This window comes from Cololabis saira, chromosome 17 (assembly GCF_033807715.1).
Source record: "Cololabis saira isolate AMF1-May2022 chromosome 17, fColSai1.1, whole genome shotgun sequence".
Classification (NCBI taxonomy): Eukaryota; Metazoa; Chordata; class Actinopteri; order Beloniformes; family Belonidae; genus Cololabis; species Cololabis saira.
Window position 1 is genome coordinate 43,286,768 of NC_084603.1, and position 20,400 is coordinate 43,307,167.

The 20,400-nt window shown below is 41.5% G+C and overlaps 1 protein-coding gene across 1 annotated transcript in view; it reads left to right on the plus strand.

Moving 5' to 3' along the window:
• Positions 1–20,400, plus strand: part of slc2a15a (solute carrier family 2 member 15a) — an 84,761-nt gene that overhangs the window by 54,231 nt on the left and 10,130 nt on the right. Inside the window, exons 5-7 of the mRNA XM_061745600.1 lie at positions 183–328; positions 2,888–3,020; positions 6,524–6,711. Coding sequence (XP_061601584.1) covers positions 183–328; positions 2,888–3,020; positions 6,524–6,711 — 467 coding nt within the window. The remainder of the gene's footprint in view (positions 1–182; positions 329–2,887; positions 3,021–6,523; positions 6,712–20,400) is intronic.

Below are 20,400 nucleotides of genomic sequence, written 5' to 3' on the forward strand. Positions count from 1 at the left end.
ATGGTGATGTTTCAAAAGAGATATATATCACTGCTGCCAATAAAAATGGAATAAAACTTTTTTTACATGTTGTCATGAAATGATTATAAATAAGATGAATAGAGGAATAAAATAAAATATATTTCATTATTTACATCTTTTTTTTTACAATTTTAAAAGACATTGTGCTTTTGTTCCTTCAGGTATCTCTCTAAGTGTCGTGCCAATGTACCTGGGTGAAATAGCACCCAAGAACTTGAGAGGTTTCCTTGGTCTTGTTCCAAGTATCTTCATTGGCACTGGAGTCTTTGCTGCCCAAATCCTCGGCCTCCATGAGCTTCTAGGAAAGGTAATAAAAAACTGCTTTCTACCAATAACCTCTGTGTAATGGGGAATGCAACAAATTAATGTAAAAATCTAAGTGGTATTACAATGAAGAATCCAACTCGGGGGGTGATGTATGCTAAAATTGTCCCAAAAATTCAGGCCATTTTCCAGACATTTTAAAATATTGCCAGGTTGAATGTTAGCTACAGTCTCTGGAAGTGGGTGTTGATGTTACTGATGCCCCCGATCTGGCAGAGGATTGCAATTGCAAGAAAAGAAGTAAAACATATTTTTGAGCAAAAAATATGGCATATGGGTGATCATGAAGTAGATGAAATCAGCCTTTTGTAATTTTTTTTAGTATTTGCTTTAAGTGCAGACCGTTTGTATTTTCAGTGTATCTCATATGATGCATGATAAGATAATGGAAGATAATGGACATTTGTGACCAGTTATGGTAGACTATGTTCTATGTTCTTAAACACCACAACTGATAGCCTTCAAGCTTCTAAAGTTCTGATTTAAAAAGGAAGATATGTTTATTTATCTATTTTACTGTGCATAAATTCCTTGCTACCAAGCAAGCTCTATTTTTTATTTGTCCACAATATGATCCTCAATGCTATGAGATGTTTTAATAAATTAATACAATTATTAAATATAATAAGATGTGGTCATTACACTGTTTATTTGACTAAGTGAAATTGTCAGTGTTTTTGAATGCATTGAGGTGGGACATACAGCAAATAATCTTTTCTGCAATTTCTATAAAGTATTCACCTATAATGTGCATTAGCGACTTTACTAGCCTCACAAACATGTTATATTTGTTATAGTATTTTTTTATTGGGACCGGCAGAGATATAGCATGTGTCAAGGCATCTGTACATGTGAGCCCGACCAAATCTATCCGGAACTTCTCAGCCTTGTGCACCATTTAATTTCCTTCCCCACCTGAGTGGTGACTTTCCACATCCCTTGAACTTGGGCCTATAGCTGAGGATCAAACTTCAGTCACCAAATTTTGCAAGCAAGCCAGGCCTGGCGAAAAATATTGATGATGATATTTATGGTTTGCATTAATGGGCGTGGCCTAATGGCTCAACAGCGCCCCGTAGAAAATGTTGTGCCTCAAGCCACACAATACAGTTTGACGTACATGCACGGAAATCGGTACACACCTGTATCATGTTGCAACTTAAAGAAAAGTCTCTTGGCGCCCTGGCCGAAACCGAACAGAAAGTCAGCCACTTTGAATTAATCGTTTCATTTTGGTGCAATTTATGCCATTTCTTTGGCCGCTTCTTCGCCCGGAACGGGCTTTGAATCCTTGAACATAATTGGCCTGAATTAGCCCCGCCCCTTCTTCTGATTGGTCGATATGTGATAGTTCCGATTTTCTGCAATAACTTTTGAATGGTTTGACATAAAGACTCGTGGGTGGTGTCATCAGACTCGGTTTTGAGTCATTGACCATAATTGCTGCAAATTAGCCCAGCCCCTCATCTGATTGGTCGATATCTCATAGTTCCTACTTTCTGCCAAACTTTTGATGGTTTGATATAGAGCTGTGGCTGGTGTCATCCACTAAATGTCCAGGCCTGAAGACATCTACATGCAAGTCATACAAGCGCCTCAACTGCAGCACGCTTGAACGTGCACAAGGGTGCGAGGGCCCGTTCATCGCTGCTTGCAGCTTTCATTGAAATTTTTATCTGTTACAATTAATGAGCGATTATTTTACTTTCATTTCATCGTTGGCCTCATAGATCAATGATGAGGTTGTAGCTGTAATTATAACCTGTTATTAAAACTGGAATATTTTCAAATGAAAGGGTAAATTTGTGATTTTTCAAATAAAATAAGTAAAGGAAATGCATTCAGATTAACTATCTTATTATCAAATAATAAACATTTTCAAATAGCTAATACATGACAAAATATACATCTTCTGAAGTAGGAACTTCTTATGAAAAAGTTTACATTTTAATTTTTTTCAAGGGAACAGTACATGAATAAACACAGTGTGGAAAAGTAAGACAGAAAGAAAGAAAAGAAAACTGAAATAATGGACATGGGTAAGATTAGATTTTGGATTACTAACCCCTATCGCCTTGTCTTCCAAGGTTATAGGGGATGTTTTTGTCCTTGCAATTGTTTTGTTTATATGGAATTCATTGTATTTCGTTTTTATCCTATAACACTCCAGTGTTATCAAGAAAATTGTGAAACAATCTTTTATACTCTGTGTTTTATTGGCTTGGCAACATTTGTGTTTGTGAAAGGGATCACTCATGTTTTCATTCTCTGAAGATGAGCAAGATAAAAAGAAAAAAATGGCTGGGTCAAGTCTGCATAAGCAACCTGTAATGAAATTGTGATTGATAGTCATGGATAATGTAAAAACAATTGGAAATTAAATTCATAACCTTAAATTATTTAATGTATTTTTTTCCCCATGACAGGGTAAAAAGAATATATATATATATATACATAAGTCCCGCTGCATTTTTTCTATGTCAACAATGTCTACATAACCCTCAGCATGAGCGAAAATATAACACTGTTCTCATTGTTACAGGAGGAGCACTGGCCTCTGTTTCTTTCAGTGGTGGTGATACCCACTTTCATCCAGTTGATGCTTTTGCCATGGTTTCCAGAGAGCCCTAGGTACTTGCTGATTGAGAAGCGCAACGTCCACGCCACAATCACAGGTCTGTCTTGTCATCCCAAAACGAAAGCGTTACCAGCTTAACCAAAGACTAGCTTTATAATTAGAGCCAGGGGATAAACTGAATTGGTATAACAGCTAGCCAAGTAAAAAACATTCAGACTTGCCACATTTGTTGTATTGGATAATACAGGCCTTTTTCATTTTTAATAATGTTGAATGTAGCTGAATTATCACTATTAATATGAGGACAAAAGGAACACAATTTTTTCTTCTATACACACTACTGGACAGGCTATATCTATCCATATCTACAGTATCTATATCTATAGCCTGCTTGGTAGGCCATATTCTCTCTGCTGTTCCAGTGTTTGTTAGTTTTCCTGACAACACCAGTCCGTCTAAACTGAGGTTTCCAGTGTGGCTGAATGCAAAAATAAAAACTCAGTGCTTGTAGAGGCAGGCAAAGCAGATGGTTCTCATTGACATATTGCATGGTTCTTCTGGTGTAACACACTCATTGACTGAACTGGTCACGATTCCTGATTAGCATTTAAGTCAGTTACATGCACATCTAAACCAAGCTATTGGCAAGTTTCCGAGAAATCCAAGTATACATGCACAAGAAGACAATCTATCTACTCAATAGAGTGAGGTGCATTCGCCTCCACAATGTTAAGTGGTGCCATGCGTACTTTTGCGTTGGCGTTCTGTCGGTTAGTTCTTTGTTGTTCATCTTCTTCTTCTCCTAATGTGTTGATATTCTGGCTTTCACGGTGTCGTCACTTCCAGAAGGGGAGTCCCTGGGCAGTCACTAGCTCGGCTAAGCGTAGGTTATGTACACATGCCAGGCTAACTCAAATTAGGACCACATTATCTGGTACTAATAGCTTGATCTCAAGAACTTCAGTTGGGTTCGACAACAGCCCGGCTAAAGTGTATACATGCAGGGCCGCCGCAAGGGGTGTGCGAACCGTGCGACGGGGCCTCGCTCCCCAAGGGTCTCGCGCTATAGGCGTTTTTTTTTTTTTCCTTCTTTCCCTTATAAATATCAACAGTCACGTTCTATTACAGACCTAAATGTGTACTAGTCTGTGCATATCAATGTGCAATGATTTGCTTGCTGATTTATCTAGCTGCGCAGCTGCGTGTGTCTGTTGTTCAATACAACTGCGTCAGACCAAGCGCAGACAAAAGGTGCTCTGATGGAGACGGGTGGAGTGTGTAACAAACTGTCACACAATGTCGAGAGAACTAGACAGATTCAGGAAATTTCCATCATGGAATGAAAAAAGAAAAAAAGTAAAGAAAATTGAAGAGTTTAATGCCTCTCTGAATGGCTCGTTTGATAAATTTGTTACAAAAATCACCGATCCGACCGGGTCTCAAGCAGCCGCGGGGCCCGAGGCAAGCCGAGATGATGATGAGGCAGGGGAAGGTATCCAGTATTTTGCTAATTGGAGAGTTAAAATTGCACATATAGACACCCGATCCGACCCGACCCGAAAAACTCAAAAGTTTCGCGAGGCCCCCCCCCCCCGGCCATTTCGCACAGGGCCTCGCAAATCTCCCAGGACGGCTCTATATACATGGCTTTTAAAAATTCGATATTAAGGCAACAATTCGACTTTCTTTTAGTGCATTACCAGCAAACTGTTTTTCGGATTATGCAAGTCTTTCCAGCACTCACCCTTGGACTTATCACCCAGTTTCGACCCTGCCTGTTCCCAACCTGTCCGCCTGTCTCTGTCCTGGTAATGACCTTAGTCTTCTGTCCCTGACTATGAGTTCTGCCTGAGACTCTGGTTTCTGTTTGCTTCTTTCCTGGGCTGCTCTGTGATTCTTCTGACTGATCTGCATTTCAGTTCCTGCTTCCAGAGCTGCTCAGTGATCACACCAGCTGTTGTCTGGTATTCGCTCTCCTGCCACTCTGAGCGTTACCACGATCCTGAGGACTGAACTCTGCGCTGCACCTTGCTTTGCTCTATTGCCTGCTGTGAGGTTACCTTTAATAAAGACCTTTTACTCAACACTCTGGTCTTAATATCTCAGAGGTTGTGGTGAACGATGTTGCTCTTTCTGATCACTACTGTGTATTGTTTAAAATGACCACCGTTGCCAATCCAAGTTGCCAAGGTGAAGCTGAGGTAATCAGAAATATATATATTATATAAATGATAAAACCTGTGCATTATTCAACCAGGGTTTTACACCATCATCAACCCTTCCCTCAGTTGTAGTTGATGACCTTGTTAACAGTTTCAGTTCCAATGTTATGACTGTTATTGATTCTATTGACCCAATTAAGACCAAAGTTGTGCCAGGGAGGAAAAAGTCACCCTGGAGAAACGCCACACTGGTTAAAGCACAGATAAGGGTATGTAGACAAGCAAAACGCAGGTGGTGCAAAAATAAACTCCAGGTATATTACAACATTTATAGAGAGAGTCTTTGCAGCTATAACCAGAAACAGTAAGCAAGGCAATCATATTTTTCAGAGATTATCGACAGAAACAGCAATAATGTTCGCACACTGTTTTCTGTGGTAGACAGACTGACAAACCCCACAGCCTCAATCCCCCCTGAACTGCTGTCTGAAAAGGCATGCAATGACTTTGCTGCCTTTTTCATAAACAAAATATTACAGTAAGACAAGAAATGTGCAGCTCCAGCTCAGGAATGATAACACTTGTGCCTTCCCATCCTCTAGTCAATCTGGGAGATTTTAGCCTCTTTGATTATACAACCCTAATGGAAACGGTTTCAAAATTAAAGCCCACAACATGCTGTCTTGATATTTTGCCTTCAAACTTTTTTAAAACATGCACAGAAGAGAAAAGAAAGGGGCAGACCAGCACAACAAACTACAAGAACAATGGACAACAATGAAGGTTATGATATACTTCAAAATAATAACAGAGGGTTGATCTGAAGAAAGGAAAGAGAAGAAGAGGAGAGAAAGAGGATGATGGGCACCGCCTCGTGGATCATGTTGGTGTCCCCCTGCTACATACCTGCAATGAGTTAACAATAACCATAGGGTTTACTCAACATAAATGTTTTAACGGTGAAGGTGGTGTCAGCTTCCTTAACCCAAATTCCATAGTAGCCTAGACAGGGAAGCTAACACAGGAGAGATGTAGTCTCTCTTGCTCATTCCCGTCAGAATTCGTGCTACTGCATTTTGGATCAGCTGGATCCTATTCAGCGAATTACTACACCCTGCTAATAATACATTACAGCAATCTAGTCTAGACACTGTGTGTATTAGTTTTTCATTGTACAGTAGAGGGTTATTGCTGTGGGCAAGAAGGACACCAGATGTATTTATTTACTCCATTTTATGATTTCATAATCATTTTCTCCATTTAGTTATTTTAATTCCTAAATGATAGATAGATAGCTGGGAAATTGTAGTTGATGAATTGATGATTACACACTGGAATTAAAAGATGGTGTACCTTATTTTTCTAAGGAGTTGCCATGAAAAAACACTGACTTAAACTTCATATAATATGTCTAACCATGATGTGATGTGTCTTTTAGCTCTGAAATGGTACAGAGCAAAATGTAACATCCAAGCCGAGATTGAAGAGATGCAAGAGGAGCAGCGCTCACTATCATCAGTGGAAACCCTGTCGGTGTGGAGCGTGTTACTGGATGAGACAGTCCGCTGGCAGGTGTTGACTGTGGTGGTCATCAACATTGGCATGCAGCTTTCTGGTATCGATGCTGTGAGTACTTAAAGTAAACAGCAATGGCCAGGTTTCCCAGATCAGTTAAGTAGCTCTTAACAGCGAAAGACTTCTTTCAAACCTTCTTAAGGAGCCTGTGAAAGAAAATCGCGTTTCCCAGAGTTGCTCTTAGCTTAAGTATCTCTTTCATTAAGAAGGAAATGAAAGATGCTGCTGACCCAGTCTTTACAACCAACTTAGTGAACAAAGACTCACAGATCCAGCCGCGTCAGGCAAATCAATATCACACCAAGCAATGAGATATTAAAACAATGCACCCGCACAAATTTTGATTTATTTTATACTTTAGATTTATATTGTTTAGCATTCATTGGTGACAGCAAAGGGAAAAAATAAGGAATAACAAGTGTGTTCCTGTATATGTTTTATGCATTACGCAAAAATAGAAGGATCATCATTTACCATAATTTGTCTGCACACATCCCACATCTGCGTGCATATATGAGATAAAGTACCACACTCAAAAATGCTTCACATGTGTGAAAATCACACGTGTGAGATACCAAGGCTGCTAAACAGCATATTCTCGCTGCAAATCAACCGCGTCGCCATACGCCGTCGCGAAGTCACGGTTCCGTTGTATCTATCATTCATCGGGGGGGCTGCGCCTGACACCTGCCAAGAGTTGTGGTGTCATCGTAGTCACCGCCATGCTCCACAATATGACTGTGCGCGCCGGACCAGATGAGCCGCCTCCCTTGGATGAGGACGCGGATTCTGAAGACGACGATGCCCCACCTCCGGTCCCCGGACCTCCCCGGACCTCCGGTCCCCAGACCTCCCCGGACCTCCGGTCCCTGGACCTCAGAACGATGCCCGAGCAGCTCTCCACCAAGCCGGTGTCCAGAGAAGACGGGAGCTCATCTACCTGTTTTTCTGATTTCACTTCCCTTTCACCAGTCACCAAGCAGTCACCTGAGCACCAACCAACTCCCCTAATCCCCAAACATTGAAAAAAAAAAACAGCAATAAACCCACTATCACCACACCACCTATAACTGTCTAAAAACTACTAAACTCTGCCACTAACTTTCAAGAATACTTTATTGCTGCAATGTTTCAGTGCTTTTTCAGTGCTTTGAAGGTGTAGCATTGGACATTAAAGCAAAGTATTCTTGAAAGTGTTCGGGAGTTTACATGTGGTTTTGGCTGGAAGAGGCGCGTGTGTCATGCGTAAAGCGTACATTACGCACACACACATGGCCTGAGTAGGCTACTCTTGGAGTAAATCAATAAAATGGTCAATTCACAGGGACCCTCTGTGTAGTTTTGAAACCCCTGCTATGAATCAGGGGACAGGCAGGAGTGCGTGTAGGGCGACGTATTCCTCGGACTCGGCACTTGGAGCCGGGGGCGGGGAGGTTGGTGGTGCTGGTCTGACCCCGCTCCCAGATGGCTCATCCACCGGTTCCGACAGCCCCTCGTTCCCAAGGACATCTACCCCGCCCTCAATGCCCTCAGATGCCGTCTTGCCCATCACCTTCTCTTCATCTGGCGTGAGCTCCGTGTTGGCAGGTGAGCCACCAGCTGCGCGTCTCCACACCCGCCGTGTGTCTCCAAACATCCGCAAATTCAACGTTGATGAATGCAATATTCTGTTTAATAGTGAAAAAGGCAGCTAAATAAACTTCAGAATATTTTTTTGAGGTGAAGGATTCTGTTTTACAAGTCACGAGGATACAATGTGGTCTTATATGCTGTTCGTTAAGATAATTTGTCCTAATTCGTCCATCTTTCACATTTAATAACAAAACAATACATTTCCTCATTATTATCTTACCAAGACTACTTCTTATTTAGTTGCAGTCTTGTTTTCACCATGAAAAAGGGTCATTGAAGTATATTTATCATCTTAGTTTTTCATTATAACACACATAACGCACAGGCAGCAGGGAATTAGTGCGTTAGGTAGCAGTGCTGCGTGTGAAAATGCGCTGATAGTGATCGGTGATCGATTTGCCTGGCATCGATTATTTGGTTTCAGAACCGGACAGCTCCTCCAAAGAGCGTCTGAAAGAGCGAAACTAAAGGACAGTGTTAAGAAGTCATCTGGGAAACACCCGTATCTTAGGGTTCTCTCTTAGTTCAAACCTTCTTTGAACCTCTCTTAAATCCTTAAGAGAGGTTGGATCTGGGAAACCCGGCCAATGTCTGTATTCTGAACCTTCTTTTTATTATACATATTTTGTAGCAACAGAGGAGTTATTTGTCTCGCATTGAAAGTTGAGCCGAGTCATCCTAAAATAAAGAATCCACTTGCTTTTCCATGAAATTGTGGACAATGACCCCACACAAATCCTTCAGACGTGTGTTTCTATGAGGTTTGCCTTTTTCTCAATTCATGACAAATGTATTTTTCTTATGATACTTATGATATCCCCCAAAACATATTACAGGTGTATTAATTAACCTTTCAAAATTAAAGAGGTTTTTGTTACATACCATGACTTAGTGGAAATAATACTTTCTCAGTTGAGTTATTAGGGCCCGAGCACCTTCAGTGCGAAGGCCCTATTGTATCTGTAGGAATTTTTATTATTAGGGCCCGAGCACCTTCAGTGCGAAGGCCCTATTGTATCTGTAGGAATTTTCTTTTTTTTTCTTTCTTTCTTTCTTTTTTCTTTCGTTCTTCTGACGAAAGGAGGGCCTTTTTGCCCCCCTAAACGTGCCCAAAAAGTCACCAAATTTTGCATGCAAGTCAGGCCTGGCGAAAAATTTGATATTTAATGGTTTACATTAATGGGCGTGGCAAAATGGCTCAACAGCGCCCCCTTGAAAACTTTTTGCCTCAAGCCCCACGATACGGTTTGACGTACATGCACGAAAATCGGTACACACCTGTATCATGGCACAACTGAAAGAAAAGTCTCTTGGCGTCATGCCCTAAACCGAACAGGAAGTCGGCCATTTTGAATTCGTCGTGTCATTTTGGCGAAATTTATGCCATTCCTTCGAAAGTTAATTCAGCCCGAACCGTAACGTGCCCCCAAGTGTGTTATACATCAAAATGTGCGTCTCCATCCTGCGACAACACGCATTACTTTTCTCTTTCAAAAGCGTTACCGTGGCGGCGCTAGACGCCAAAAAGCGCACCCACCCTTCATCTGATTGGTTCGACAGAAAAAACTTTGCGCCTCAAGCCCCATAATACGGTTTGACGTACATGAACGAAAATCGGTACACACCTGTATCATGTCGCAACTAAAAGAAAAGTCTCTTGGCGCCATGGCCGAAACCTAACAGGAAGTCGGCCATTTTGAACATTCTGAATTAATTGCGTAATTTTGGAGCAATATATGCCATTCCTTCGAGAGTTAATTCAGCCCGAACCGTATCGTGAACCCAGATGTGTTATACATCAAAATGTGCGTCTCCATCCTGCGACTACACGCATTACTTTTCTCTTTCAAAAGTGTTACCGTGGCGACGCTAGACGCCAACAAGCGCACCCCCCCTTCATCTGATTGGTCCATATTTGATAGTTCCCCAAAAGGCACCAAATTTGGCATGCAAGCCAGGCCTGGCGATACATTTGATATTTCATGGTTTACATTAATGAGCGTGGCAAAATGGCTCAACAGCGCCCCCTAGAAAACTTTGTGCCTCAAGCCCCACAATACGGTTTGACGTACATGCACGAAAATCGCTACACACCTGTATCATGTCACAACTAAAAGAAAAGTCTCTTGGCGCCATGGCCGAAACCGAACAGGAAGTCGGCCATTTTGAATAAATTGTGTCATTTTGGCGAAATTTATGCCATTCCTTCGGCAGTTAATTCAGCCCGAACCGTAACGTGCACCCAAGTGTGTTATACATCAAAATGTGCGTCTCCATCCTGCGACACCACGCATTAATTTTCTCTTTCAAAAGTGTTACCGTGGCGACGCTAGACGCCAAAAGGCGTGTCCCCCCTTCATGTGATTGGTCCATATTTGATAGTTCTCCAAAAGTCACCAAATTTTGCATGCAAGCCAGACTTGGCGATAAATTTGATATTTCATGGTTTGCATTAATGGGCGTGGCCTAACGGCTCAACAGCGCCCCCTAGAATACTTTTATCTGCCATAACTTTTGAATGGTTTGACATAGGAAGTCGTGGGTAGTGTCATGGGACTCTGTAATGAGTCCTTAAGCTTCGTTGGCCTTAATTAGCCCCGCCCCTTCTTCTGATTGGTTGTCCCGATTTTCTGCTATAACATTGGAATGGTTTGACATAGGGAGTCCTGGGTGGGGTCATCAGATTCTTTATGGAGTCCTTGACCTTCATTGGCCTTAATTAGCCCCGCCCCTTCTTCTGATTGGTTGTCCCTTTTTTCTGCTATAACTTTTGAATGGTTTGACATAGGAAGTCGTGGGTGGTGTCATGGGACTCTGTAATGAGTCCTTAAGCTTCGTTGGCCTTAATTAGCCCCGCCCCTTCTTCTGATTGGTTGTCCCTTTTTTCTGCTATAACTTTTGAATGGTTTGACATAGGAAGTCGTGGGTGGTCTCGTTTCTGATATGCTTATGGGGGGCGGTGGCCGTGAGTGCGAGGGCCCGTTCATCGCTGCTTGCAGCTTTAATTGGTTTTGAAATGTTGCTAGTTTTAAAGTAAAACTGTAATAGAAACATTAATTATAGGCATCCTGAAAGGACCCAGTCTGACTGGACTGGAGTTTATGTTAATTTGTTTGTTTGTTTGTTTTTTCATGGTGGAGGTGTCTTCCTCTGAAATTGGGAGTTTTTTTTTTTTTTATACATATGCCTTTTTAATTTTTGGGACTATGGATTAAATCAAAATAAAGATTTGATTTGATGTTTTGAGTCACACCTCTTAGCGGTCTGGCAACTCTTCTTTGCTGGGTTTTTACAATGAGGTACACTTTTTCCTGGTAATTAGACAACATTATGTTTACCTTTATGCTAAATTGTTATTAGTTAAAGTAAAGCAAAATACAATATGCATGGTAGCTAATCCATGATCTCAATGTACTCTTTTTTTTATTTGTCCATTAATAATTCCAGCATGCATGACCTTTGCCAGCAGTACTGATCCAGTCTCGTGCAATCACAGGCCCTGTCTTAGCACTCAGCATTTCATGCAGACTGATTTTGTTTCAGGTCCTCATTACAGTCACATGCTGAACTCACATTTATGAAGTAATTTTGTTTCATTTTACTTTCTGACTAGCGCTTATTTGTATTCGTACCCTTTTTTTGTGATGTTTGCTAAATTAAAGAAGTTGATGAGGGAAAAAAAGCAACAATTATCTTGGTTTCATATTATCTGCCTAGAAGGTAAAGTCAGAATAATGGTGATAATTATGCTTTTTTCTTCTTTAAATAAATTTTTTCATACTGTCCCATATTTTGAGCTAAGGTGGAATTTTGTTCCACCACAGCTCAAGACTGGAATTATGTGTAATGTGGCTTCTCATATGGAGTGATGACGGAGAACTCAGGTGAAGTGGAAGGTCATAGGCCAACGACGTCACTGCAGAGCCTTTGACATTCCACCAGCATTCTTTCATATCGGACTAATTTTAAAGTTCTCCTAAAGCTGTGAAAAGTTATTGGTTTTCTTATTGCCTCCAAACTTCATGAGGTCATCTACACCAGACACCAGAAGATATAAAATGAATGAATTTTGAGTGACTTATTCAGGTTTGGAGGAGTGGTGATTTACTGTATTCACTCACCTCTCCTCCAGTTCTGTCTTGTGCATTTTTGTCGAGCTGTTGTCCACTTTAGCTCATTATACTCGAAAATTGAGCAAGATAGAAGAGGAAGAAGTTCCTCTTCTGCTACTACCAAAGAGCGAAATAACCGAATCAAATTCCTTGTTGGACAATGTTCGAACCTGGCCAATAAAGCTGATTCTGATTCTGATTCTGATTTCCTTGTATTTTTGAGAAGATAGAACAAGCCAAGCGATCCACAAGTGCCCAATGATTTTTGCATGGCACGTCACAATGTGACAATGTGAATTACAGTGAGCGAGAAGCTGATCAACCACATGCGGTTTTTTGAGTAAAGCTTGATTCTAGGAACACTTTTCTATTTAAAGTCAGAATGCTGGCTTGTATTTCCCCGAATTTTGACGACTAAAATAGAAGGCACACCTCTTAGCGGTCTGGCAACTCTTCTTTGCAACCAGCGAACTTGTTCAAAATGCTAACACACTGTCTGCTTTTCAGATTAAATTGAAGGCACTATTTTTAACTAATAGATCTTTGAGAGTTTTGATTCTTTCTCTTCTCTTTTACAGTATAATATATTGCTATCAATTTGAATTTGTGCATGTTTCTCAACAGCCGAGATTTGTTGATTTTTATTTGTTACATGTTGTTTTATGTCCATACGTTTGTTTTTTTTTAAGCTGATCTCACAAAAATCCGTGAAATGCCCACGACCTCTCACCACTATTTTCCGTGGCACCAGCACGGAAATGGTAAAATTCCGTGTGAGCACCACGGATATTGTACCTATGCAAAGTCAATTGGGATCCGTTGTCGTGATATATACACGGATTATTACATTATTATTATGTATATATTATTCTTTATTATAGTGGCTAAGTTATGAGTTTTTGACACGCAAGTTACTGTTTGTTACTGTCAGTTTGTAAAAGCATGTTTTTAATGCTGTTTTAACAGTGTTTTAATGGTGTTTTGATGATTTTTAACAGTATTTTGACGGCAAGTATCTAACTGTGTTTTCTAGTATTTAACGTAAAGTCGAGTATTTAACCGTGTTGTTTGCTGTCGCCATGACGACGGAGGTGGCGTAAGTGATGTGAAATTATTATTTTTTAGCACAAACCACAACCTTTCCTACTTCTAACCAATCATAAGTGGTGCATTAACCTAACCAGACCTTAACCAGAGCGTCGTCCAGCCACAAAATATAATTTTTAATTGCTTTTGAAGCAGGAAGTGGAGACAGGCGATATTTAAATTAATTCTTTTAACCATTCTCCCATTTTGTCAACCACAGGGAATGCCCTGGGCATTCGGGGATCCTTATCAAGTGACCAGTGCACTGATCACGGATGTTTGGTCATTGTCATGTTCGTGCTTGAAGGATGAGGCCGTGTTGATAACTATTAACTTCTTTTATTAACTCCCGTTCTCAACAACATACACGTGTTTTCATGCAGTCTTGCTCAACCCCTTAATATAGCACAGTACGTTGACTACCAAGCCAGTACTGCCGCCTAGCGGTCACACATATAATAACATCCAATCATAACATCCTCCTTTTTCTAAGACAAAATGTATTACAGTTTTTCACAATTGTTTACAGTTTTTTCTGAATCCTTAAGCACATTTTTTGCAACATTGGCTATTTTTGCTAAACTCTACACACAAATGAGAAAACCTTTCACCAAATTATCAAAACTTTATATTTCTCTTGCAAAAGCAAACTCAGCTTGATTAACTCTTCACACCTTAGTAAAAATGGTGTTTTCATATCAGACAGTAAACACATGCCATCATTTACTAAGCACATAATGTGCCAACTACACACTGATGGTATGAATACAAAACACATCTGGCTTTTGCTTTTTCTGTGCACAAGGTAGGTTAGGTCAGTTTGAGGTCATACTTTTGTCATAGTTCTGTAAACACACAGGGATCCAAACTTCAAGTATTGGTGTTTATTCACACTCATCAAAACAAAGACACAGCACAGAACACAAAATAATACATTCACAAAAAAAAGACAATCAGCCTACATCATGCCGTCTCTCTGGGTCCAGCTACAAAATCTCATCCACATCGCATGCGATGTCCTCCAGTCCAAGGCACCGGGGACAATACCTCCTTGCATGCCGTATCCAGGCCTGACATGATGCTTGCTCAATATTGCCACATGCCTCCTCCATTGCTTGTAAAAGGACTGCGTGTTGATGGGGAAGGCGGTCGTGGACTTTCCAGCGCCAGGCAGAAAAGAACTCTTCAATTGGATTTACACTAAGAATGGAGAGTATGGGGGGAGGTTGGGTGCCATGAAGAGTGGGTGATCGGTAAACCAGTTGCGGACCAAAGCAGCCCTATGGAAACTAACATTGTCCCATATGATGACATATCGGGTCTGCTCTGGCCCTTCCCGTTCCTCCTCCTCATCCTCCTCTTGCTCCTCCTTGTCCTCTTCCTCTAACTTCCTCTAAACCTCTCGCTTCTTCACCTCCACGTCCTCTTCCTCCAACTCCTTCACCTCCACGTCCTCTCCCTCTTGCTTCTTCACCTCCACGTCCTCTCCCTCCAACTCTTTCACCTCCACGTCCTCCTCCTCGGCCTCCTCTGATTCTTACTCTTCTTGCTCCTTCCATTGTACTCCACACAGACAGCTTACCTGTGGCTTATTCATAGTGCTTAGGCTGATTGCAAAGTGAACTAATTCTCTAAAATTGTTTTCACATGTGAAAGTGTGCCAGGCAGTTGGCAAAATAGTGTAAATAATAGCCATACATGTGTATAATTTTGCTAGGAGTGTTTTGGAAATTTGGCAATTGAGTGTAAGCAGCGAATTGTGCCTACAGTTTTGAAAAGTGTGTGTTACAAAATTACAAACTGAGTGCAAAGCAGTATTTGTGCTTTTAGTTTGGCTAACTCAGTGAGTGGTTTTGCTATGTGTGTTAATAGTTTTAGAAATTGTGCTACAAGAACATAATTAGCGCCTAAGCTTTCAGAAAAAACTGTAAACACATTTCCTGATAGACTAGCTCACTTTCTCAAAACTCTAAACACAAATTACAAAATTCACACACAAAATGCTAAATCCTACACTTTTCTTGCAAAAGCACACTCTACCCTCAAAACAGTGTTAACTCTTCACTAAATGGTATTTCCTTCTCAAATGCCAAACACATACATCATTTGAGTAGACATTTCTAAGCACCCACTGAACACTGATGTGCAGAATGGAAGACACTATAGTATGAATGGAAAACACTATATGAATGTCTCAGTAGAATCATGCATTTGTATGTTCAGTGTTACACCTTCAGCTGTTGGATGTAATATATCACCATATAGTATTCATATGTATAGGCTACTCGAATAGAAAACAACACACAATTCTTTACTTTAACAACAAATATGTAATATTTTACAGTATGAGTAGGAAAGCTAGAAGAAGTGCAGTGTTGTAGGGGCCAAGGGTGGCATGGTGATGGAGGACGCTGTGGTGATTGAGTCCAGTTTGAGCAACATTTATTTCTTTTTCTTATTTATTTACTTTGTTTCTTTCTTTCTCTCATATATATGTATGTTCTTCTCATGTAGTTATTTTGTTATGTTTTTTCAAATCTTGCACTATAGTGGTTACATTGTGTTACTGTAAAAGGGTAGACAAAATAAGCTTTGGCTGCAGTTTACACCTTTTGGTCCTTGTTTGATGTACATGCAAAAAAAACAACTTTGTATTGACTACTGACTTCTATAACGTGATGTTGGCCAGGGACCTCTGTGATGGCACGCTGGCCGATGATATTCATCCCTCGGCGCCTTCTTTTTACAAGGTTGAACCCCGCTTCATCAATGAATATTAATTCAATGGCAAATTGCTGATTGCATGTTGCACAACAGCCTTTGGAGTTTAGAAATGTGATTGACTGTGTGTTCTGTGTGAACAGCAAGAGAGGGAATTCAGGAAGAGTGTGCAGGATATTGGGAATTGTGTGTAGTGTTGTGAGAAATGTGTGGTATGGAATGGGAATTTGAGTCTAGAGCAGTAAATGTGCTTGGAGTTCAGCAGGATTGGTTCAGCCACCTGAAAAATGAGTTTCACGTTGTGCACATTGTGTCTGATGTTCCAATAAATGTGTTTAAACAATTGTGAAAAACTGTAACATGAATTATCACATTAGCTGTGTCAGTTATTTAAACAATTTCTCATGAAATCTAACCCTGACACATATGTGCAGTATAAACAGTTTATCAGATTGCTAACTAACAGATAGGCTAACTCAAACCTAAGCCAATACTAGGCCATTTAGAACACATTCCCACCATCCATCAATATACATTTTGTTCAACATCTTTAACATGCATATTGCATTTTCTTTGTTAATAAGTTCAGTCTATCAAGCTTTCTGATTTCTCTTGTGGACCTTCTTAACTCAGGTTCACTTGGAGCAGGTGTGTGAGAGTCAATGTCACAGTCCATATCCGGAGTGAGAATTACCTGAGATTCACCGCAGGTTACACTGAACTCATCAACAGTCCCTTGATGAGTCTTTAAAGGGGACCTATTATGGCTTATATTTTAAACAGGCCTTGAATGTCTTAAAAACAATCTAAAACTTTTTTTTTCTACATAAAACAGAAATTCAGCCTGTGGGCCATGTCTCTAGTTTTACCGCTTCTAACCTCATTATCTGTGAGGGATTCTGAGGGGGGGATATGATAATGAGGCTCTGCGCTGATTGGCTGCCTCAATGACGTGTAGCAGGGGAGGGAACAAAGCCTCGCTCTGGGGAGAAGAGCCGGCTGCGTACACAAAGCGTGTCCCATGCGAGCGAGCTTCTGCGACAAAATCAATTCCATTGCTTTATTTTTTTTGTATTGGACTGTCCTAACTGGCCGCGAGTTTAACAGTTTCAGTATGGACAGAGAGCGTCCGATGTCACGCTCAGCTCGACTTGATATTCGGACGCTCGCATTCAGTTACACGGCGTAAACGAATCTTAAAGCCTGATTTACGGTTCTGCGTTAAATCGATGCGTATCCTATGCCGTAGGCTCTGCGTTGATGAAATGTGGAACCATAAATCAGGTGACGTCACCATAGCCGCAGAATCTGAACGGCTCGTAGAAGTCACATGACACTGGAAGGATCCTCCGGGCGGGGTGTGCAGACCCTGCAGAATTTGGTTGCTTTACTCCTTCTCTGTGTTGGCAGGGTGAGGGGAGACTATATATGTTAAAACAAGAAAAATGTGTTTTGCATAATAGGTCCCCTTTAACAGACTGCGACGATTGCGCCTGAGGATGTGTCCTTCCTCAGTTCTCACCGTGTATGATTGTGGAGCAACTTCTTGCAAGACCGTTGCTTTTGTACTCCATCCATCAGCATCCTCAACCCTGACTGTGTTGTTGGTAGTCAGTGGAGAAAGATGCTTGGTTGTTCTGTCATAGAATGACTTTTGCATCATTTTCTGTTGTCGTAACTTATGTTCAATCTTTGAGGGATTCTTTTGCTTTATTTTGTTGTTTGCATGACCTGGCAAAGTCGTTCGGAGCTTCCTCTTCATCAGCAGTTCAGCTAGTGATAGACCGCCCTGAAGAGGTGATGCTCTGTAGCTTAATAAAGCCAAATACGGATCCGAGTCACTGTCAGCTACTTTCTAGGAGTTGCTTGAGAATGTGAACTCCTTTTTCCACTTGCCCGTTTGACTGTGGATAGTGTGGGCTTGACGTCACATGATTGAAATCATATTGCACTGCAAACTTCTGCCATTCTTTGCTGCTGAAGCAAGGGCCGTTGACGCTAACCACAGGGTGTGGAATGCCATGCCTGGCGAAGATAGATTTTGCATGCGTTATGACACAGGTTGACGTACAGTTTATTAGTAGCGCCATCTCAGGGAAGTTTGAGTAGTAACTCCACTACCACTAAATAGTCTTTAGACTGTAATAATCTCTGAGATGAAACAAGTCCATTCCTACTTTGTGCCATGTTGCTGTTGGCACCTCCGCAACCACTATAGGCTCTTTGCTCTGCTTGTTCCTGTGTTTCTGGCATGTTTTACATTTATTTATGAATGTTTCAATGTCTTTGTTTAGTCCGGGCCAGAAAACAGACTCTCTCGCCCTCCTTTTGCACTTCTCGGGATGGCCTTCATGTATCCTGTGCAACAAGTCCATTCTCAAAGTCTGTGGAATAACAATCCTGCCCTTTTTCAACAGCAGACCGTCCGCAGTACTGAGCTCCCCTCTGACATGGTAAAATTGTGGACATGAACTAGCTGGCCATCCCCATCCATGTTCCTCATGACATGCTGTAGCTCAGCATCCTTCGCTGTAGCCTCAGCTGTTTGTCTTGATTTTGTGTCAGACACAGTCAGTGTTCCCGACACCATGTTCACATGGCACTGTATGTCCACTTCTGTTGCACTCACACTGTCGCCTGACGTTGCTCTGGATAGGGCATCAGCAAGGACCAGGTGTTTACCTGGAGTATATATCAGTTCAAAATCATACCTCTGCATCTTCATCATTAACCGCTGAATCCGTGGAGACATTTAATTCAGATTCTTTTTGATTATGGCAACCAGAGGTCAAGGATCCGTCTCGACTGTGAAAGACGGCAGGCCGTACACATAGCTATGAAACCGCTCCAAACCATACGCCAGACATTCAGATTTTGTCATAGCTCGGGATGCATAGGCTACCGGTTTCCAGTGCTCATCTTCAGCCTGGAGTAGAACAGCTCCAATACCATCTTTGGAAACATCTGTTGACACTTTTATCCTCTTCGTGCGGTCATAAAATGACAACACAGGTGTTGTGGTCAGTGTGTTCTTGAGATTTTGCCACTCATGTTTATGTTTCACTGTCCATTTGAACTCACAGTCTCTGTGCAGAAGCTCTCGTATGCATGATGTCTTTGCTGTCAGATTGGGAATTAATTTACCGATGAAATTGACCATCCCCATGATGCGTAGCACACCTGTTTTGTCCGTGGGCCTTGTTCTGTATTGCATGTATTTTTTCTTGATCTGGTTGTACACCACGTGCAGACAGCTTGTCTCCTAGGAACAGGATCTCTTGAACGCCAAACTCACATTTACTCTTGTTGAGTTTTAGTCCATACTTTTGTATGCGTTCCATAACGCTGTTCAGTCTCTCATTGTGCTCTTGGGCTGTGGATCCCTATATGATGATGTCATCAATGTAGACTTGAACTCCATACAAGCCCTCGATGATCTGCTCCATCGCTCTGTGATATTTCAGGTGCTGACTTTATTCCAAAAGGCAGTCTGAGAAAGCCGTGTCTGCTGAAGGGCATATTAAGGCCAATCCCAATACTCCCCCTACTTTCTTTCACTAGCCCTACTTTCTTTCACTAGCCCTACTTTCTTTCACTACCCCTAAAAAAGAAGGGACAGATTTTAGGGCACTTGAAATCTTCCCAGGGCCCTGTCCCAATATACTACCCCTACTTTCAGCACCACCCCTAAAATCAGGAAGCTGAGAGCCAAAAGCTGTTTTAATTTCAGGTGTAGCGCTGTTAATATGCCACTTTATTAAGTTTTAATATTTTTTCAGGCGTAAAAGTAACCGTTAAGATCCCCAACCTGGGCTCAGTTTATGCAAATAACGCCTGTTAAGAAATTTGACCCGATGTTTTCGGAGATGAGAAGAGCCGCCGGTCCGGAGCGCAGCAGCTGGAGTACAGACGTGATTGCCGGGTCAACCTGCGCCGTTGTCCCGGGGGAGAAACCTGCAGCTCTGTTGAGAATTACCGCTGGCTGAAATAAATAATTTAGGAAGATAAATGTTGGTTTAATAGATGAAATCTAACAGTTGTAGCTACGCCTGATAAGAAATTTGCTCCGAAAATTTGGAGATTTCTGCCTGCCGGCTCCGGAGCTGATTTATGGGTCTGCGTTAAATCGACGCAGAGCCTACGGGCAAGCGAGGTTACGTAACCTACGCTGTAGGCTCTGCGTTGGTGT